At 49.6% G+C, this 23126-nt stretch overlaps 1 protein-coding gene across 1 annotated transcript in view; it reads left to right on the top strand.

The window, feature by feature from the left end:
- The first annotated feature begins 543 nt into the window (after nucleotides 1-543).
- LOC135040963 (cytochrome P450 4B1-like) overlaps nucleotides 544-23126 on the top strand; it is a 251955-nt gene continuing 229372 nt past the window's right edge. The window contains exon 1 of the mRNA XM_063954899.1: nucleotides 544-693. Coding sequence (XP_063810969.1) covers nucleotides 582-693 — 112 coding nt within the window. The 5' untranslated portion in view covers nucleotides 544-581. The remainder of the gene's footprint in view (nucleotides 694-23126) is intronic.

Here is a 23126-nt window from a genome sequence, read left to right as displayed (position 1 = left end):
GCAGTATACAATGCCAAATGCATCATACATCGTGCCATCTTCCCCGGCATTGTGCAGTCGCACGTAGGATTAGCCGGGTACACAACGTTCTCATGTGTACCTGGCCTAAGAGATGGAGCAGTTGGGTGACCTCCAAATTACAATTACTTGTTCTACAAGTTTTCAGGGCTGCAGTAAATTACATGGCCCTATGTGGGCACTGCTATTATGTAGTGTTAGGACTGCTGATATCGGAGAAGCCATGAAGTGGCTCAGCAGCTAAACATGTGTTTCAAACATATGTGACTAATTCTCTGAATTTCTATTACCAGATAGGTTCAGGTATGGGTACAGGTAATTTTTAGTGTGCTGTGGGGATACCCAGGGGTGGGGATTTGCACCCCACCCCCTCTTTGTCTGTTGTTTGTCTGCGACCCCTCCCCCTTTCTAGACCCTGATATATAATTATCTCCGGGAATGACCGAGCAACTGCCATTTTTTGTCTGCTTGTGTGCAAGAAAAGGATTTAACAAACAAAGTACAATTTTTATTTTTACTTTATTTTTCAGTTTCGTCGTGATGGAAAAGATCTGGAGAGGTTAATGGTTTGGGTAAATAAATACCCCAATGCTTTTCCATTATGGATTGGAAAATTTGTGGCTACTTTGCTCGTCACTCACCCGGAGTACGCTAAGACCATATTTGGGAGATCAGGTGAGAACTAGGTCATTTATTTGTTTGCTCGTCTGCTATGTTAAACCACAAATCCAAGCTACTGTATATGCTACATTGGTAGTAAGTGATAATCAGTCTGCTTGTGTTATAGGATGGCAGGGTTCAGTTGTAAAGAAGTATATTGATTAAAATTCTGCATTTAATAAAAAATAAATTCATATAAATCCAAGCATTAAAACATTAAATGTACTACAGTATAGTAACCTGCATGAGGAAACTATTTAATTGGTGGTCCAGTATATACAAATGTACCAGGTTATTATGAAACTCTTGAATGATTACATAAGACCCCTAGAGCCACCAGGGAGAGTCTTCTTCCTTTAACAAACGCACGTTGTTCCCTTAGTGTTTTACACACACCGGTACTGAGGATGCTGCCAGGTCTTTAAACTCCAGGCCGTAGGGGCTTATATAACTGGCAGGGGATTGAAGGATATATGTGGAGAAATAATGCAGGATAATTGCAATATGGCTGAGAGATTATACTAATGCACTTTAAGTAATAACAGGATTCTCCAAAGGCAAAGAAACTAATGGTAATAAGAATACCTCCAGGCAGTAATGTGCAGGTAGTATATGTGGATAACGTAAGTGATAGCATTAGCTACACAGCAGGGGAGGTACAGATGTAGCCATGCTTATCTTACCCGCAGCGTGGCCGCAAGTGCACACATGCTGCGCCGAGCCACAGGTGTGCCGTAATACACTAGGTACACCGCCCATTCATTCCTGTGGCCTTGCATGTGCATAAATACGTGCATCATAGTAGTGGGCACACTAGCCATGCCTGCTGTGCCGTGGATATGACGCTTTGTAGCTACATCTGTATGATTGAAGAGCAATACACGCTTATTGGCAAGCTGCTCAATCAGATTGTGATGTCACTCAGGTGCTAAAAGGGAGGGGTGATTCTGTGTAAGACATTTTGCTATCCTTAATGCACACTGAGTGAGAAAAAACACTATATAATGGGGGTAATTCCAAGTTGATCGCAGCAGGAAATTTTTAGCAGTTGGGCAAAACCATGTGCACTGCAGGGGGGCAGATATAACATGTGCAGAGAGAGTTAGATTTGGGTGGGTTATTTTGTCTCTGTGCAGGGTAAGTACTGGCTGCTTTATTTTTACACTGCAATTTAGTTTGCAGATTGAACTCACCACACCCAAATCTCTCTCTCTCTGCACATGTTACATCTGCCTCCCCTGCAGTGCACATGGTTTTGCCCAACTGGTAAAAAATTTCCTGCTGCGATCAACTTGGAATTACCCCCAATATCAGATAATACAGAGATCTTGGTTGCATACATCTGCAGGTACAGGGCTAAGCCCCCAGGCCGAATGGGAAGGAGTCTGTGTCACTGGGGGTCCCTAACACTAGTAGGTATAGGTCTGGGGCGTGGACCCCATCATGCTGGCACAGGCCGTCCACCCCAGGGCAGCACACAGGTGAAAATTAGTAAGGGTTAATTAAGAAGCACATAGGTGTTATGTAAGTGAGAAGTGTGATTAAACTAATACAAAAATATATGTGATTCGGAAACATAGAAGTGTTCATAAAGTGTTAGGGTGTGCCGACCTAAAGCAGCCCAGCCATGCCAGCAGAGGGGGCACCGCACCCCAAACCCACCCCATAAAAAATAACAAATATGTCTGGGTAAAATAGCCCAGTGTAAGGCCACATGATAATGTCTACTGCAGCATCTGAGAGACATCTTACCCAGAGACACCCCCAGCTTCTCCAATGGCAATCCCTCCTAATGCTGACCCATCCATGCCTCTCTAAACTACAATACATATTTATTGGCATGCTGCTCAATCAGATCATCAATAAGAAGAATCTGCCAGTGTTTCTGGACTATCCGCTGTAGTCCTCTTGCTCCCTGTAGTTGTTGCTGTCTTGTTCTAATAATTTGGAAAGATGAGGGCTTCCCTGTAGATTCTGGAGGCACGAAATTTGGCGGATTTGTGACAGTGGGTAATACACCTGTGCCCAGCTCGGTGGTCTGGGTAATGTGACAGTGGGTAATACACCTGTGCCCAGCATGGTGGTCTGGGTAATGTGACAGTGGGTAATACACCTGTGCCCAGCATGGTGGTCTGGGTAATGTGACAGTGGGTAATACACCTGTGGTCTGGGTAATGTGACAGTGGGTAATACACCTGTGGTCTGGGTAATGTGACAGTGGGTAATACACCTGTGCCCAGCTCGGTGGTCTGGGTAATGTGACAGTGGGTAATACACCTGTGCCCAGCTTGGTGGTCTGGGTAATGTGACAGTGGGTAATACACCTGTGCCCAGCTCGGTGGTCTGGGTAATGTGACAGTGGGTAATACACCTGTGCCCAGCTCGGTGGTCTGGGTAATGTGACAGTGGGTAATACACCTGTGCCCAGCTCGGTGGTCTGGGTAATGTGACAGTGGGTAATACACCTGTGCCCAGCTCTGTGGTCTGGGTAATGTGACAGTGGGTAATACACCTGTGGTCTGGGTAATGTGACAGTGGGTAATACACCTGTGGTCTGGGTATTGTGACAGTGGGTAATACACCTGTGCCCAGCTCGGTGGTCTGGGTAATGTGACAGTGGGTAATACACCTGTGCCCAGCTCGGTGGTCTGGGTAATGTGACAGTGGGTAATACACCTGTGCCCAGCTCGGTGGTCTGGGTAATGTGACAGTGGGTAATACACCTGTGCCCAGCTCGGTGGTCTGGGTAATGTGACAGTGGGTAATACACCTGTGCCCAGCTCGGTGGTCTGGGTAATGTGACAGTGGGTAATACACCTGTGCCCAGCTCGGTGGTCTGGGTAATGTGACAGTGGGTAATACACCTGTGCCCAGCTCGGTGGTCTGCGTATTGTGACAGTGGGTAATACACCTGTGCCCAGCTCGGTGGTCTGGGTAATGTGACAGTGGGTAATACACCTGTGCCCAGATCGGTGGTCTGGGTAATGTGACAGTGGGTAATACACCTGTGCCCAGCTCGGTGGTCTGGGTAATGTGACAGTGGGTAATACACCTGTGCCCAGCTCTGTGGTCTGGGTAATGTGACAGTGGGTAATACACCTGTGCCCAGCTCGGTGGTCTGGGTAATGTGACAGTGGGTAATACACCTGTGGTCTGGGTAATGTGACAGTGGGTAATACACCTGTGCCCAGCTCGGTGGTCTGGGTAATGTGACAGTGGGTAATACACCTGTGCCCAGCTCGGTGGTCTGGGTAATGTGACAGTGGGTAATACACCTGTGCCCAGCTCGGTGGTCTGCGTATTGTGACAGTGGGTAATACACCTGTGCCCAGCTCGGTGGTCTGGGTAATGTGACAGTGGGTAATACACCTGTGCCCAGCTCGGTGGTCTGGGTAATGTGACAGTGGGTAATACACCTGTGCCCAGCTCGGTGGTCTGGGTAATGTGACAGTGGGTAATACACCTGTGCCCAGCTCGGTGGTCTGGGTAATGTGACAGTGGGTAATACACCTGTGCCCAGCTCGGTGGTCTGGGTAATGTGACAGTGGGTAATACACCTGTGCCCAGCTCGGTGGTCTGGGTAATGTGACAGTGGGTAATACACCTGTGCCCAGCTCGGTGGTCTGGGTAATGTGACAGTGGGTAATACACCTGTGCCCAGCTCGGTGGTCTGGGTAATGTGACAGTGGGTAATACACCTGTGGTCTGGGTAATGTGACAGTGGGTAATACACCTGTGCCCAGCTCGGTGGTCTGGGTAATGTGACAGTGGGTAATACACCTGTGCCCAGCTCGGTGGTCTGGGTAATGTGACAGTGGGTAATACACCTGTGCCCAGCTCGGTGGTCTGGGTAATGTGACAGTGGGTAATACACCTGTGCCCAGCTCGGTGGTCTGGGTAATGTGACAGTGGGTAATACACCTGTGCCCAGCATGGTGGTCTGGGTAATGTGACAGTGGGTAATACACCTGTGCCCAGCTCGGTGGTCTGGGTAATGTGACAGTGGGTAATACACCTGTGCCCAGCTCGGGGGTCTGGGTAATGTGACAGTGGGTAATACACCTGTGCCCAGCATGGTGGTCTGGGTAATGTGACAGTGGGTAATACACCTGTGGTCTGGGTAATGTGACAGTGGGTAATACACCTGTGCCCAGCTCGGTGGTCTGGGTAATGTGACAGTGGGTAATACACCTGTGCCCAGCTTGGTGGTCTGGGTAATGTGACAGTGGGTAATACACCTGTGCCCAGCTCGGTGGTCTGGGTAATGTGACAGTGGGTAATACACCTGTGCCCAGCTCGGTGGTCTGGGTAATGTGACAGTGGGTAATACACCTGTGCCCAGCAAGGTGGTCTGGGTAATGTGACAGTGGGTAATACACCTGTGCCCAGCTCGGTGGTCTGGGTAATGTGACAGTGGGTAATACACCTGTGCCCAGCTCGGTGGTCTGGGTAATGTGACAGTGGGTAATACACCTGTGCCCAGCTCGGTGGTCTGCGTATTGTGACAGTGGGTAATACACCTGTGCCCAGCTCGGTGGTCTGGGTAATGTGACAGTGGGTAATACACCTGTGCCCAGCTCGGTGGTCTGGGTAATGTGACAGTGGGTAATACACCTGTGCCCAGCTCGGTGGTCTGGGTAATGTGACAGTGGGTAATACACCTGTGCCCAGCTCGGTGGTCTGGGTAATGTGACAGTGGGTAATACACCTGTGCCCAGCTCGGTGGTCTGGGTAATGTGACAGTGGGTAATACACCTGTGCCCAGCTCGGTGGTCTGGGTAATGTGACAGTGGGTAATACACCTGTGGTCTGGGTAATGTGACAGTGGGTAATACACCTGTGCCCAGCTCGGTGGTCTGGGTAATGTGACAGTGGGTAATACACCTGTGCCCAGCTCGGTGGTCTGGGTAATGTGACAGTGGGTAATACACCTGTGCCCAGCTCGGTGGTCTGGGTAATGTGACAGTGGGTAATACACCTGTGCCCAGCTCGGTGGTCTGGGTAATGTGACAGTGGGTAATACACCTGTGCCCAGCATGGTGGTCTGGGTAATGTGACAGTGGGTAATACACCTGTGCCCAGCTCGGTGGTCTGGGTAATGTGACAGTGGGTAATACACCTGTGCCCAGCTCGGTGGTCTGGGTAATGTGACAGTGGGTAATACACCTGTGCCCAGCATGGTGGTCTGGGTAATGTGACAGTGGGTAATACACCTGTGGTCTGGGTAATGTGACAGTGGGTAATACACCTGTGCCCAGCTCGGTGGTCTGGGTAATGTGACAGTGGGTAATACACCTGTGCCCAGCTTGGTGGTCTGGGTAATGTGACAGTGGGTAATACACCTGTGCCCAGCTCGGTGGTCTGGGTAATGTGACAGTGGGTAATACACCTGTGGTCTGGGTAATGTGACAGTGGGTAATACACCTGTGCCCAGCTCGGTGGTCTGGGTATTGTGACAGTGGGTAATACATCTGTGCCCAGCTTGGTGGTTGGGTAATGTGACAGTGGGTAATACACCTGTGCCCAGCTCGGTGGTCTGGGTAATGTGACAGTGGGTAATACACCTGTGCCCAGCTCGGTGGTCTGGGTAATGTGACAGTGGGTAATACACCTGTGCCCAGCTCGGTGGTCTGGGTAATGTGACAGTGGGTAATACACCTGTGCCCAGCTCGGTGGTCTGGGTAATGTGACAGTGGGTAATACACCTGTGGTCTGGGTAATGTGACAGTGGGTAATACACCTGTGCCCAGCTCGGTGGTCTGGGTAATGTGACAGTGGGTAATACACCTGTGCCCAGCTCGGTGGTCTGGGTAATGTGACAGTGGGTAATACACCTGTGCCCAGCTCGGTGGTCTGGGTAATGTGACAGTGGGTAATACACCTGTGCCCAGCATGGTGGTCTGGGTTATGTGACAGTGGGTAATACACCTGTGCCCAGCTCGGTGGTCTGGGTAATGTGACAGTGGGTAATACACCTGTGCCCAGCTCGGTGGTCTGGGTAATGTGACAGTGGGTAATACACCTGTGCCCAGCTCGGTGGTCTGGGTAATGTGACAGTGGGTAATACACCTGTGCCCAGCTCGGTGGTCTGGGTAATGTGACAGTGGGTAATACACCTGTGCCCAGCATGGTGGTCTGGGTAATGTGACAGTGGGTAATACACCTGTGCCCAGCTCGGTGGTCTGCGTATTGTGACAGTGGGTAATACACCTGTGCCCAGCTCGGTGGTCTGGGTAATGTGACAGTGGGTAATACACCTGTGCCCAGCTCGGTGGTCTGGGTAATGTGACAGTGGGTAATACACCTGTGCCCAGCTCGGTGGTCTGGGTAATGTGACAGTGGGTAATACACCTGTGCCCAGCTCGGTGGTCTGGGTATTGTGACAGTGGGTAATACACCTGTGCCCAGCTCTGTGGTCTGGGTAATGTGACAGTGGGTAATACACCTGTGCCCAGCTCGGTGGTCTGGGTAATGTGACAGTGGGTAATACACCTGTGCCCAGCTCGGTGGTCTGGGTATTGTGACAGTGGGTAATACACCTGTGCCCAGCTCGGTGGTCTGGGTAATGTGACAGTGGGTAATACACCTGTGCCCAGCTCGGTGGTCTGGGTAATGTGACAGTGGGTAATACACCTGTGCCCAGCTCGGTGGTCTGGGTAATGTGACAGTGGGTAATACACCTGTGCCCAGCTCGGTGGTCTGGGTAATGTGACAGTGGGTAATACACCTGTGCCCAGCATGGTGGTCTGGGTAATGTGACAGTGGGTAATACACCTGTGCCCAGCTCGGTGGTCTGGGTATTGTGACAGTGGGTAATACACCTGTGCCCAGCTCGGTGGTCTGGGTAATGTGACAGTGGGTAATACACCTGTGCCCAGCTCGGTGGTCTGGGTAATGTGACAGTGGGTAATACACCTGTGCCCAGCTCGGTGGTCTGGGTAATGTGACAGTGGGTAATACACCTGTGGTCTGGGAAATGTGACAGTGGGTAATACACCTGTAGTCTGGGTAATGTGACAGTGGGTAATACACATGTGGTCTGGGTAATGTGACAGTGGGTAATACACCTGTGGTCTGGGTAATGTGACAGTGGGTAATACACATGTGGTCTGGGTAATGTGACAGTGGGTAATACACCTGTGCCCAGCTCGGCCAGGGAAATGTGACAGTGGGTAATACACCTGTGCCCAGCTTGGTGGTCTGGGTAATGTGACGGTGGGTAATACACCTGTGGTCTGGGAAATGTGACAGTGGGTAATACACCTGTGCCCAGCTCGGTGGTCTGGGAAATGTGACGGTGGGTAATACACCTGTGGTCTGGGAAATGTGACAGCGGGTAATACACCTGTGCCCAGCTTGGTGGTCTGGGTAATGTGACGGTGGGTAATACACCTGTGGTCTGGGAAATGTGACAGTGGGTAATACACCTGTGCCCAGCTCGGCCAGGGAAATGTGACAGTGGGTAATACACCTGTGCCCAGCTCGGTGGTCTGGGAAATGTGACGGTGGGTAATACACCTGTGGTCTGGGAAATGTGACAGCGGGTAATACACCTGTGCCCAGCTCGGTGGTCTGGGTATTGTGACAGTGGGTAATACGCCTGTGCCCAGCTCGGCCAGGGAAATGTGACAGTGGGTAATACACCTGTGCCCAGCTCGGTGGTCTGAGAAATGTGACAGTGGGTAATACACCTGTGGTCTGGGTAATGTGACAGTCGGTAATACACCTGTGGTCTGGGTAATGTGACAGTGGGTAATACACCTGTGCCGAGGTCGGTGGTCTGGGTAATGTGACAGTGGGTAATACACATGTGGTCTGGGTAATGTGACAGTGGGTAATACACATGTGGTCTGGGTAATGTGACAGTGGGTAATACACCTGTGGTCTGGGTAATGTGACAGTGGGTAATACACATGTGGTCTGGGTAATGTGACAGTGGGTAATACACCTGTGGTCTGGGTAATGTGACAGTGGGTAATACACCTGTGGTCTGGGTAATGTGACAGTGGGTAATACACATGTGGTCTGGGTAATGTGACAGTGGGTAATACACCTGTGGTCTGGGTAATGTGACAGTGGGTAATACACATGTGGTCTGGGTAATGTGACAGTGGGTAATACACATGTGGTCTGGGTAATGTGACAGTGGGTAATACACATGTGGTCTGGGTAATGTGACAGTGGGTAATACACCTGTGGTCTGGGTAATGTGACAGTGGGTAATACACCTGTGGTCTGGGTAATGTGACAGTGGGTAATACACCTGTGGTCTGGGTAATGTGACAGTGGGTAATACACCTGTGGTCTGGGTAATGTGACAGTGGGTAATACACATGTGGTCTGGGTAATGTGACAGTGGGTAATACACCTGTGGTCTGGGTAATGTGACAGTGGGTAATACACCTGTGGTCTGGGTAATGTGACAGTGGGCAATACACCTGTGGTCTGGGTAATGTGACAGTGGGCAATACACATGTGGTCTGGGTAATGTGACAGTGGGTAATACACATGTGGTCTGGGTAATGTGACAGTGGGTAATACACATGTGGTCTGGGTAATGTGACAGTGGGTAATACACATGTGGTCTGGGTAATGTGACAGTGGGTAATACACCTGTGGTCTGGGTAATGTGACAGTGGGTAATACACCTGTGGTCTGGGTAATGTGATAGTGGGTAATACACCTGTGGTCTGGGTAATGTGACAGTGGGTAATACACCTGTGGTCTGGGTAATGTGACAGTGGGTAATACACATGTGGTCTGGGTAATGTGACAGTGGGTAATACACATGTGGTCTGGGTAATGTGACAGTGGGTAATACACCTGTGGTCTGGGTAATGTGACAGTGGGTAATACACCTGTGGTCTGGGTAATGTGACAGTGGGTAATACACCTGTGGTCTGGGTAATGTGACAGTGGGTAATACACATGTGGTCTGGGTAATGTGACAGTGGGTAATACACCTGTGGTCTGGGTAATGTGACAGTGGGTAATACACATGTGGTCTGGGTAATGTGACAGTGGGTAATACACCTGTGGTCTGGGTAATGTGACAGTGGGTAATACACCTGTGGTCTGGGTAATGTGACAGTGGGTAATACACCTGTGGTCTGGGTAATGTGACAGTGGGTAATACACATGTGGTCTGGGTAATGTGACAGTGGGTAATACACCTGTGGTCTGGGTAATGTGACAGTGGGTAATACACATGTGGTCTGGGTAATGTGACAGTGGGTAATACACCTGTGGTCTGGGTAATGTGACAGTGGGTAATACACATGTGGTCTGGGTAATGTGACAGTGGGTAATACACCTGTGGTCTGGGTAATGTGACAGTGGGTAATACACATGTGGTCTGGGTAATGTGACAGTGGGTAATACACCTGTGGTCTGGGTAATGTGACAGTGGGTAATACACCTGTGGTCTGGGTAATGTGACAGTGGGTAATACACATGTGGTCTGGGTAATGTGACAGTGGGTAATACACATGTGGTCTGGGTATTGTGACAGTGGGTAATACACCTGTGGTCTGGGTAATGTGAGAGTGGGTAATACACATGTGGTCTGGGTAATGTGACAGTGGGTAATACACCTGTGGTCTGGGTAATGTGACAGTGGGTAATACACATGTGGTCTGGGTAATGTGACAGTGGGTAATACACATGTGGTATGGGTAATGTGACAGTGGTTAATACACCTGTGGTCTGGGTAATGTGACAGTGGGTAATACACATGTGGTCTGGGTAATGTGACAGTGGGTAATACACCTGTGGTCTGGGTAATGTGACAGTGGGTAATACACATGTGGTCTGGGTAATGTGACAGTGGGTAATACACCTGTGCCCAGCTCGGCCAGGGAAATGTGACAGTGGGTAATACACCTGTGCCCAGCTTGGTGGTCTGGGTAATGTGACGGTGGGTAATACACCTGTGGTCTGGGAAATGTGACAGTGGGTAATACACCTGTGCCCAGCTCGGTGGTCTGGGAAATGTGACGGTGGGTAATACACCTGTGGTCTGGGAAATGTGACAGCGGGTAATACACCTGTGCCCAGCTTGGTGGTCTGGGTAATGTGACGGTGGGTAATACACCTGTGGTCTGGGAAATGTGACAGTGGGTAATACACCTGTGCCCAGCTCGGCCAGGGAAATGTGACAGTGGGTAATACACCTGTGCCCAGCTCGGTGGTCTGGGAAATGTGACGGTGGGTAATACACCTGTGGTCTGGGAAATGTGACAGCGGGTAATACACCTGTGCCCAGCTCGGTGGTCTGGGTATTGTGACAGTGGGTAATACGCCTGTGCCCAGCTCGGCCAGGGAAATGTGACAGTGGGTAATACACCTGTGCCCAGCTCGGTGGTCTGAGAAATGTGACAGTGGGTAATACACCTGTGGTCTGGGTAATGTGACAGTCGGTAATACACCTGTGGTCTGGGTAATGTGACAGTGGGTAATACACCTGTGCCGAGGTCGGTGGTCTGGGTAATGTGACAGTGGGTAATACACATGTGGTCTGGGTAATGTGACAGTGGGTAATACACATGTGGTCTGGGTAATGTGACAGTGGGTAATACACCTGTGGTCTGGGTAATGTGACAGTGGGTAATACACATGTGGTCTGGGTAATGTGACAGTGGGTAATACACCTGTGGTCTGGGTAATGTGACAGTGGGTAATACACCTGTGGTCTGGGTAATGTGACAGTGGGTAATACACATGTGGTCTGGGTAATGTGACAGTGGGTAATACACCTGTGGTCTGGGTAATGTGACAGTGGGTAATACACATGTGGTCTGGGTAATGTGACAGTGGGTAATACACATGTGGTCTGGGTAATGTGACAGTGGGTAATACACATGTGGTCTGGGTAATGTGACAGTGGGTAATACACCTGTGGTCTGGGTAATGTGACAGTGGGTAATACACCTGTGGTCTGGGTAATGTGACAGTGGGTAATACACCTGTGGTCTGGGTAATGTGACAGTGGGTAATACACCTGTGGTCTGGGTAATGTGACAGTGGGTAATACACATGTGGTCTGGGTAATGTGACAGTGGGTAATACACATGTGGTCTGGGTAATGTGACAGTGGGTAATACACCTGTGGTCTGGGTAATGTGACAGTGGGTAATACACCTGTGGTCTGGGTAATGTGACAGTGGGTAATACACCTGTGGTCTGGGTAAAGTGACAGTAGGTAATACACCTGTGGTCTGGGTAATGTGACAGTGGGTAATACACCTGTGGTCTGGGTAATGTGACAGTGGGTAATACACCTGTGGTCTGGGTAATGTGACAGTGGGTAATACACCTGTGGTCTGGGTAATGTGACAGTGGGTAATACACCTGTGGTCTGGGTAATGTGACAGTGGGTAATACACATGTGGTCTGGGTAATGTGACAGTGGGTTATACACATGTGGTCTGGGTAATGTGACAGTGGGTAATACACCTGTGGTCTGGGTAATGTGACAGTGGGTAATACACCTGTGGTCTGGGTAATGTGACAGTGGGTAATACACCTGTGGTCTGGGTAATGTGACAGTGGGTAATACACATGTGGTCTGGGTAATGTGACAGTGGGTAATACAACTGTGGTCTGGGTAATGTGACAGTGGGTAATACACATGTGGTCTGGGTAATGTGACAGTGGGTAATACACCTGTGGTCTGGGTAATGTGACAGTGGGTAATACACCTGTGGTCTGGGTAATGTGACAGTGGGTAATACACCTGTGGTCTGGGTAATGTGACAGTGGGTAATACACATGTGGTCTGGGTAATGTGACAGTGGGTAATACACCTGTGGTCTGGGTAATGTGACAGTGGGTAATACACATGTGGTCTGGGTAATGTGACAGTGGGTAATACACCTGTGGTCTGGGTAATGTGACAGTGGGTAATACACATGTGGTCTGGGTAACGTGACAGTGGGTAATACACCTGTGGTCTGGGTAATGTGACAGTGGGTAATACACATGTGGTCTGGGTAACGTGACAGTGGGTAATACACATGTGGTCTGGGTAATGTGACAGTGGGTAATACACCTGTGGTCTGGGTAATGTGACAGTGGGTAATACACCTGTGGTCTGGGTAATGTGACAGTAGGTAATACACCTGTGGTCTGGGTAATGTGACAGTGGGTAATACACCTGTGGTCTGGGTAATGTGACAGTGGGTAATACACCTGTGGTCTGGGTAATGTGACAGTGGGTAATACACATGTGGTCTGGGTAATGTGACAGTGGGTAATACACCTGTGGTCTGGGTAATGTGACAGTGGGTAATACACATGTGGTCTGGGTAACGTGACAGTGGGTAATACACCTGTGGTCTGGGTAATGTGACAGTGGGTATACACATGTGGTCTGGGTAATGTGACAGTGGGTAATACACTCTGTGGTCTGGGTAATGTGACAGTGGGTAATACACCTGTGGTCTGGGTAATGTGACAGTGGGTAATACACCTGTGGTCTGGGTAATGTGACAGTAGGTAATACACCTGTGGTCTGGGTAATGTGACAGTGGGTAATACACCTGTGGTCTGGGTAATGTGACAGTGGGTAATACACCTGTGGTCTGGGTAATGTGACAGTGGGTAATACACATGTGGTCTGGGTAATGTGACAGTGGGGGTAATACACATGTGGTCTGGGTAATGTGACAGTGGGTAATACACATGTGGTCTGGGTAATGTGACAGTGGGTAATACACCTGTGGTCTGGGTAATGTGACAGTGGGTAATACACCTGTGGTCTGGGTAATGTGACAGTGGGTAATACACCTGTGGTCTGGGTAATGTGACAGTGGGTAATACACCTGTGGTCTGGGTAATGTGACAGTGGGTAATACACATGTGGTCTGGGTAATGTGACAGTGGGTAATACACATGTGGTCTGGGTAATGTGACAGTGGGTAATACACCTGTGGTCTGGGTAATGTGACAGTGGGTAATACACCTGTGGTCTGGGTAATGTGACAGTGGGTAATACACCTGTGGTCCTGGGTAATGTGACAGTAGGTAATACACCTGTGGTCTGGGTAATGTGACAGTGGGTAATACACCTGTGGTCTGGGTAATGTGACAGTGGGTAATACACCTGTGGTCTGGGTAATGTGACAGTGGGTAATACACCTGTGGTCTGGGTAATGTGACAGTGGGTAATACACCTGTGGTCTGGGTAATGTGACAGTGGGTAATACACATGTGGTCTGGGTAATGTGACAGTGGGTAATACACATGTGGTCTGGGTAATGTGACAGTGGGTAATACACCTGTGGTCTGGGTAATGTGACAGTGGGTAATACACCTGTGGTCTGGGTAATGTGACAGTGGGTAATACACCTGTGGTCTGGGTAATGTGACAGTGGGTAATACACATGTGGTCTGGGTAATGTGACAGTGGGTAATACACCTGTGGTCTGGGTAATGTGACAGTGGGTAATACACATGTGGTCTGGGTAATGTGACAGTGGGTAATACACCTGTTGGTCTGGGTAATGTGACAGTGGGTAATACACATGTGGTCTGGGTAATGTGACAGTGGGTAATACACCTGTGGTCTGGGTAATGTGGACAGTGGGTATTACACATGTGGTCTGGGTAATGTGACAGTGGGTAATACACCTGTGGTCTGGGTAATGTGACAGTGGGTAATACACATGTGGTCTGGGTAACGTGACAGTGGGTAATACACCTGTGGTCTGGGTAACGTGACAGTGGGTAATACACATGTGGTCTGGGTAATGTGACAGTGGGTAATACACCTGTGGTCTGGGTAATGTGACAGTGGGTAATACACCTGTGGTCTGGGTAATGTGACAGTGGGTAATACACCTGTGGTCTGGGTAATGTGACAGTAGGTAATACACCTGTGGTCTGGGTAATGTGACAGTGGGTAATACACCTGTGGTCTGGGTAATGTGACAGTGGGTAATACACATGTGGTCTGGGTAATGTGACAGTGGGTAATACACATGTGGTCTGGGTAATGTGACAGTGGGTAATACACATGTGGTCTGGGTAATGTGACAGTGGGTAATACACCTGTGGTCTGGGTAATGTGACAGTGGGTAATACACCTGTGGTCTGGGTAATGTGACAGTGGGTAATACACCTGTGGTCTGGGTAATGTGACAGTGGGTAATACACCTGTGGTCTGGGTAATGTGACAGTGGGTAATACACATGTGGTCTGGGTAATGTGACAGTGGGTAATACACATGTGGTCTGGGTAATGTGACAGTGGGTAATACACCTGTGGTCTGGGTAATGTGACAGTGGGTAATACACCTGTGGTCTGGGTAATGTGACAGTGGGTAATACACCTGTGGTCTGGGTAATGTGACAGTAGGTAATACACCTGTGGTCTGGGTAATGTGACAGTGGGTAATACACCTGTGGTCTGGGTAATGTGACAGTGGGTAATACACCTGTGGTCTGGGTAATGTGACAGTGGGTAATACACCTGTGGTCTGGGTAATGTGACAGTGGGTAATACACCTGTGGTCTGGGTAATGTGACAGTGGGTAATACACATGTGGTCTGGGTAATGTGACAGTGGGTAATACACATGTGGTCTGGGTAATGTGACAGTGGGTAATACACCTGTGGTCTGGGTAATGTGACAGTGGGTAATACACCTGTGGTCTGGGTAATGTGACAGTGGGTAATACACCTGTGGTCTGGGTAATGTGACAGTGGGTAATACACATGTGGTCTGGGTAATGTGACAGTGGGTAATACACCTGTGGTCTGGGTAATGTGACAGTGGGTAATACACATGTGGTCTGGGTAATGTGACAGTGGGTAATACACCTGTGGTCTGGGTAATGTGACAGTGGGTAATACACATGTGGTCTGGGTAATGTGACAGTGGGTAATACACCTGTGGTCTGGGTAATGTGACAGTGGGTAATACACATGTGGTCTGGGTAATGTGACAGTGGGTAATACACTGTGGTCTGGGTAATGTGACAGTGGGTAATACACATGTGGTCTGGGTAACGTGACAGTGGGGTAATACACCTGTGGTCTGGGTAACGTGACAGTGGGTAATACACATGTGGTCTGGGTAATGTGACAGTGGGTAATACACATGTGGTCTGGGTAATGTGACAGTGGGTAATACACCTGTGGTCTGGGTAATGTGACAGTGGGTAATACACCTGTGGTCTGGGTAATGTGACAGTGGGTAATACACCTGTGGTCTGGGTAATGTGACAGTGGGTAATACACATGTGGTCTGGGTAATGTGACAGTGGGTAATACACATGTGGTCTGGGTAATGTGACAGTGGGTAATACACATGTGGTCTGGGTAATGTGACAGTGGGTAATACACCTGTGGTCTGGGTAATGTGACAGTGGGTAATACACCTGTGGTCTGGGTAATGTGACAGTGGGTAATACACCTGTGGTCTGGGTAATGTGACAGTGGGTAATACACATGTGGTCTGGGTAATGTGACAGTGGGTAATACACCTGTGGTCTGGGTAATGTGACAGTGGGTAATACACATGTGGTCTGGGTAATGTGACAGTGGGTAATACACATGTGGTCTGGGTAATGTGACAGTGGGTAATACACATGTGGTCTGGGTAATGTGACAGTGGGTAATACACATGTGGTCTGGGTAATGTGACAGTGGGTAATACACCTGTGGTCTGGGTAATGTGACAGTGGGTAATACACCTGTGGTCTGGGTAATGTGACAGTGGGTAATACACATGTGGTCTGGGTAATGTGACAGTGGGTAATACACCTGTGGTCTGGGTAATGTGACAGTGGGTAATACACCTGTGGTCTGGGTAATGTGACAGTGGGTAATACACATGTGGTCTGGGTAATGTGACAGTGGGTAATACACCTGTGGTCTGGGTAATGTGACAGTGGGTAATACACCTGTGGTCTGGGTAATGTGACAGTGGGTAATACACCTGTGGTCTGGGTAATGTGACAGTGGGTAATACACATGTATACCTTGATGGTGGTCTGTTAGGGTTCCTGAGGACCAGGGTTGAGAAATACTAAACGCTGTTCAGAGACTACAACCCTATGGGCCTAATTCAGATCTGATCGCTCGCTAGGGTTTTTTGCAGCGATGTGAGCAGACAGTCGCTGCCTATAGGGGGTCATTCCGAGTTAATCGCTCGCTGCCGTTGTTCGAAGTGCAGCGATCAGGCTAAAAAACGGCATTTCTGCGCACGCGTGACGTACAGGTACAATGCCCGTTGTGGTTGTGCACAGGTTCTAGCGACGTTTTCAGTCACACTGACAGCCGCAAGAAGATTGACAGAAAGGGGGCGTTTCTGGGTGTCAACTGACCGTTTTCAGGGAGGGTTTGAAAAAGCGCAGGAGTGGCTGAAAAAACGCAGGCGTGGCTGAAAAAACACACACGAGAAAAAGAAGACTATTATGGGGGCACTCAAAATGAATTACTTCAAAGCCAAATTGGACCAGACAACTAAAATAGAATATATTAAAATGTACCCTTTATTGATACCATTAAAATGGGCACAGGGGTTAGACAAGGACATACACAACATATACACACAAGAAATATAAAGCGCAGAACCTGTGAACCTAAGGCCAGTTCTAATGTGCAAGTTAAACACCTCAATAGGAATTATTCACCGAAAAATCGTATATATTTCCAAAATCAAATTGATTTTAGGGGTATATCACAGACCAGTCATAATTATCCAGAAACTGTTCATATTAATCCATGCTCAATTAGTACCACGGGATTATATACTAAGTTCTAGAGCCATATTGCCCCTTGTATATACAAAATAACGAGTTTTATGGTAAGAACTTACCTTTGTTAAAACTCTTTCTGCGAGGTACACTGGGATCCACAAGGATAGACATTGGGGTGTAGAGTAAGATCTTGATCCGAGGCACCAACAGGCTCAAAAGCTTTGACTGTTCCCAGAATGCACAGCGCCGCCTCCTCTATAACCCCGCCTCCCTGCACAGGAGCTCAGTTTTTAGTTAACCAGCCCAATGCAGTAGCAGGAAAGAAGACGACAACGGTTAGTAGCCACATACACCACACTCTCACGACAGGAGAAGTGTCAGCGGCTAATGCCATACCAACCCAAAGAAGCTAAGTGCGTCAGGGTGGGCGCCTTGTGGAGCCCAGTGTACCTCACAGAAAGAGATTTAACAAAGGTAAGTTCTTACCATAAATCTCGTTTTCTGCAGCGGGGTACACTGGGCTCCACACGGAATAGACATAGGGGATGTCCTAAAGCAGTTCCTTATGGGAGGGGACGCACTGTAGCGGGCACAAGAACCCGGCGTCCAAAGGAAGCATCCTGGGAAGCGGCAGTATCTAAGGCATAGAACCTTATGAACGTGTTCACTGAGGACCACGTAGCCGCCTTGCACAATTGTTCAAGGGTCACACATCGGCGGGCCGCCCAAGAAGGTCCAACAGACCGAGCAGAATGGGCCGTAATGTGAGCAGGAGCTGACAGACCAGCCCTCACATAAGCATGTGCAATCACCATTCTAATCCATCTGGCCAAAGTTTGCTTGTGAGCAGGCCAGCCACATTTGTGAAAGAGAGAATCAGATTTTCTAACAGAAGCAAATCTCTTCACATACTGTAGATAGGGAGAGCCCGTACCACATCCAAAGACCGCTCTTTGGGAGACAGATCAGGAGAAACAAGTGCCGGAATCACAATCTCCTGGTTAAGGTGGAACGAAGAAACCACCTTAGGTAAATATCTGGGACAAGTCCTAAGAACCGCCCGGTCACGGTGAAATATCAGACATGGGGAACTACAAGACAAGGCACCCAAATCCGACACTCTTCTAGCTGAAGCAATAGCCAGCAGAAACACCATCTTAAAGGAAAGCCACTTAAGATCAGCTGAACCAAGAGGTTCAAACGGAGACTCTTGTAACGCCTCCAAAACCACTGAAAAGTCCCAAGGAGCCACAGGCGGGACATAGGGAGGTTGGATACGCAACACGCCCTGAGTAAAGGTATGCACATCAGGTAAGGTCGCAATTTTTCTCTGAAACCACACCGACAAGGCAGATATTTGAACCTTGAGGGAGGCCAGACGAAGGCCTAAGTCCAGGCCCTGCTGAAGAAAAGCCAACAGCTTGGCTATACTAAACTTGGAAGCGTCTTAATGGTTAGATGCGCACCAAACAAAGTAAGAATGCCAGACCCTATAGTAAATCCGAGCAGAAGCCGGTTTCCGGGCCCGCAACATAGTTTGAATGACCGCCTCAGAAAACCCTTTAGCCCTTAAGACAGAAGCTTGAAGATGCACGCCGTCAAAGACAGCCGGGCTAGTTCCTGGTAGACACAGGGGCCCTTAATGAGGAGGTCTGGGCGTTGTGGAAGTAGAATTGGATGCTCTGACGATAGGCCTTGCAGGTCTGAGAACCAGTGCCGTCTGGGCCACGCTGTAGCTATGAGAAGCAGAATTCCTTTTTCTTGCTTGAACTTCCGAATTACCCTGGGCAGGAGTGACACCGGAGGGAACACGTATGGCAGCCGAAACTTCCACGGCACCGCCAGCGCATCCACGAATGCTGCTTGAGGATCCCTTGTCCTTTTTTCGAAGACCGGAACCTTGTGATTGTGTCGAGACACCATAAGATCTACGTCTGGAAGGCCCCACATTTCCACTAGGAGTTGAAACACTTCTGGATGGAGGCCCCACTCGCCGGCATGTACGTCCTGACGACTGAGAAAGTCCGCTTCCCAATTCAGGACTCCGATATGGCCGGTAGATGACGTTCCGCCCAATGTAGAATCCGTAAGACTTCCTTCATTGCCAGACAGCTTTGAGTGCCGCCTTGATGATTTATGTAAGCCACTGTGGTGGCGTTGTCCGACTGTACCTGAACAGGACAGTTCTGAATTAAATGCTGGGCTAGGTTCAATGCATTGTAGACCGCCCGCAATTCCAGAATGTTGATCGAGAGGAGGGATCCAGCACCGCGCCCCAACCTCTTAGACTGGCATGTGTCGTCAACAGGACCCAGTTGGATATCCAGAAGGGACGGCCCCTGCACAATTGTTGGTCCTGGAGCCACCAGAGCAGCAACAGACGGACTTCTGGAGTCAATGAGATCATGGGAGACCTGATCCGGTGAGGCAGGCCGTCCCATTTGGCTAGAATTAGCTTCTGGAGGAGCGAGAATGGAATTGAGCATACTCCACCATGTCGAATGCTGAGACCACGAGGCCCAGCACCTGCATCGCCGAATGTATCGACACTTGCGGACGAGAAAGGAAGCAACGAATCCTGTCCTGAAGCTTCAGGACTTTCTCCTGAGACAAGAACAACCTCTGGTTGTGAGTGTCCAATAGCGCTCCCAGGTGCACCATGCCCTGAGCAGGGACCAGGGAGGATTTCTTCCAGTTGATGAGCCACCCGTGGGCTTGTAGAAACCGGACAGTCATATCCAGATGACGTAGGAGAAGTTCTGGGGAATTTGCCAGGATTAACAAGTCGTCCAGATACGGCAGTATCCTGACCCCTTGATGGCGGAGTACCACCGTCATCACCGCCATAACTTTGGTGAAGATTCGTGGAGACGTAGTTAAACCAAAAGGTAATGCCCGAAACTGGTAATGGAGGTTGCCAATCGCAAATCTCAGGTATTGCTGATGTGACGCTGCTATAGGAATATGCAGGTAAGCATCCTGTATGTCCAGGGAGCCCATGTAGTCCCCAGGTTCCAAGGCCAGAACTATAGAGCGAAGGGTTTCCATACGGAACATGGAAACCTTCACAAACCTGTTCAATGCCTTGAGGTTTAGAATGGTCCTGGAAGACCCATTCGGTTTCGGGACTAGAAAAAGCTGAGAATAGTACCCCCGTCCCCTCTGCGCAAGAGGCACCCGTACTACGACTCCTGTATCCAGGAGGGTCTGTACCACCGAATGTAGAGTGTTTGCCTTTGTCTGGTCCAACGGGACGCCTGTCCGGCAAAATCGATGAGCGGGTCGGTTTTTGAAGGCTATGGCGTAACCTCGAGTGACGACTTCCCGTACCCAGGCATCTGAAGTGGTCTTCAACCATTCCTGGGTATACCCTAGAAGCCAGCCCCCCACCCTGGGATCCCAGAGGGAGGCCCGCCCCGTCATGCGGCAGGCTTATCGGTCTTGAAAGCTTGCTGACGGGCCGCCCAGGCTCTTTTGGGCTTTGGCTTACCAGGTTTGGAAGTGCGGGCCTGCTTGTTGTACGCCTGACCTTTTGCTTTACCTGAAGGACGAAAGGGGCGAAAGGAAGTACCCTTAGCCTTTGACACAGAAGGAGTGGTACTTGGCAGACAGGCAGTTTTGGCAGTAGCCAAGTCAGCCACTATCTTATTTAAGTCCTCCCCAAACAGAATATCTCCCTTGAAAGGGAGTACCTCCAGGGTCCAGATCCACAGACCAGGATCTCAGCCACAATATCCGGCGAGCCAGGACTGACGTAGTAGAGGCCTTGGCTGCCAGGATAACGGCATCATTCAGAAGCCGCCTCTTTAATACAACGAGAAGCTGTGACAACATAAGACAAGAATTGTCTAGCATGGTCAGAAGAGATTTCAGCTTCTAACTCCAAGGCCCATACTTCAATGGCCTCTGCAGCCCAAGTAGCTGCAATAGTGGGCCTTTGTGCAGCACCCGTGAGGGTGTAAATCGCTTTCAGACAACCCTCCACACGTTTATCCGTAGGCTCTTTTAGAGACGTGACGGTAGTGACAGGTAGAGCTGAGGAACCACCATCCTAGCCACATGTGAGTCCACTGGAGGAGGCGTTTCCCAACTCTTAAACAGCTCTGGCGCGAAAGGATAGCGAGCCAGCATCTTCTTTTGAGGCACAAACTTCTTACCCGGGTTTTCCCAGGGTTCCTCACGTATATCCACCAGGTGGTCAGAGTGAGGTAAAACTTGTTTAACCACCTTCTGACGCTTGAACCTATCTGGTTTCTTAGGAGGGATGGATGGCTCGGGATCATACGTAATCTGTAAAATCAACTTAATAGCCTCCAAAAGATCAGGAACATCCACATGTGAACTACCCTCCCCATCAGCCGTATCTGATTTGGAACCTGTGGGGTCAGTGTATGTGCTGTCTTCATCAGACGAGGTGTCAGTGACAGCAGTGGATTGAGAGGAGATAAGAGCTCGCTTAGGGTACCCCTTGGGCTTGGCCGAGCGAGGGTCAGACTTTTTAGTAGTCAGGGACTGGTTCAACTTCTTCAATTGAGCAGATAAATCGTCCGCCCACGGCGGGTTAGCTGCAGGGACCACATACGGTTGCACCGGCATAGGGGGTCCCATAGGGGGTGTTAGTTTATTAACTAGCGTATGTAGAAGCGTGGAAAAAGCGGCCCACGGTGGGTCATTATGTACCTCCGTTGCCACAGTCCCACTGGGGGCAAGGAGCCCCCAGAACCAGAGCCCACAGCTGCTATATTCTCCTCATATGGATCTGTGGCTTCAGCAACACCGGCAGTGTGTTCAGCCCCAGAACCGTTACCCTCAGAAGCAGACATGATATAACTTGTAGTATCAGGTAACACAGTACAATTGGCAGCAGCACAATACCTCTTACCCAAACCCCTGCGCAGTGTAGTCAGCACCAGCAGAGATAAAGGAGAGATATGGTGACTAAAATCACAGAGAAAAATACGTAATACAGTATATCTTTGTGAAAATCCTATATAAATACAAAACCTGACGTACCAAGCCCCCTCAGGTTATAGAATATAGGGATAGCAGGTTAAGTGAAAGACACGAGATGGACATCACTCAGCTATCAATGCACACACAGAAAGTCACAGTCTGTACAATGCAGAGGTTATTACTAACAATAATACTGCACTGGACTAGCTTACACAGCTATATAACAATAGATATAACAGTACACAGTAAGAACTGGATGTATATCACAGGGTAATTGTACTATAAACCCCTGACTAAATGCACTCTTTCTTACTAACACTGACTAAAAAGGCAGGAAGAATACTTAAGTGTCATGTAAAGTCACAGCGCTGACAACCAGGCGGCTTTACACAGGAGGATTTGCCCAAGCAGTCCCAGGAACAGTGAGCTGAGGGATAATGGCGCCCAGACACTGACAGGGAGTGAAGGAGAGACAGATATGCAGCTATAGAGCAGGAACATTTGCGGGAAATGGCGCCCTGGGGCTGGGGGAGGGGCTTCAAGTCTAAGCCTTCTCCCCCTGCTGGCAAAACCACCGGGTACTGTGGGCTACTGTTAAAATGGTTTAGATAGAAAACCTGACCTGCACCCATGCCTTGGTGATCTAGTGGGATCGCCTGTGCTGCCACAGTGTCCACCGCCAGCGCGCGCGGCCCGCCTCCCACTGACCGTGCCGGATCTCAATAAAGTACGGGTCCCACAAGTGGGACCCACTCACCACCTCCCGAAGCGCGGCCACGCGATCCTGGAGAGC

This window comes from Pseudophryne corroboree, unplaced genomic scaffold (genome assembly GCF_028390025.1).
Source record: "Pseudophryne corroboree isolate aPseCor3 unplaced genomic scaffold, aPseCor3.hap2 scaffold_784, whole genome shotgun sequence".
In the NCBI taxonomy this organism is placed as follows: domain Eukaryota; kingdom Metazoa; phylum Chordata; class Amphibia; order Anura; family Myobatrachidae; genus Pseudophryne; species Pseudophryne corroboree.
Note: the sequence above shows the minus strand (reverse complement) of the source record. Positions and strands in the feature narration are given on the sequence as shown.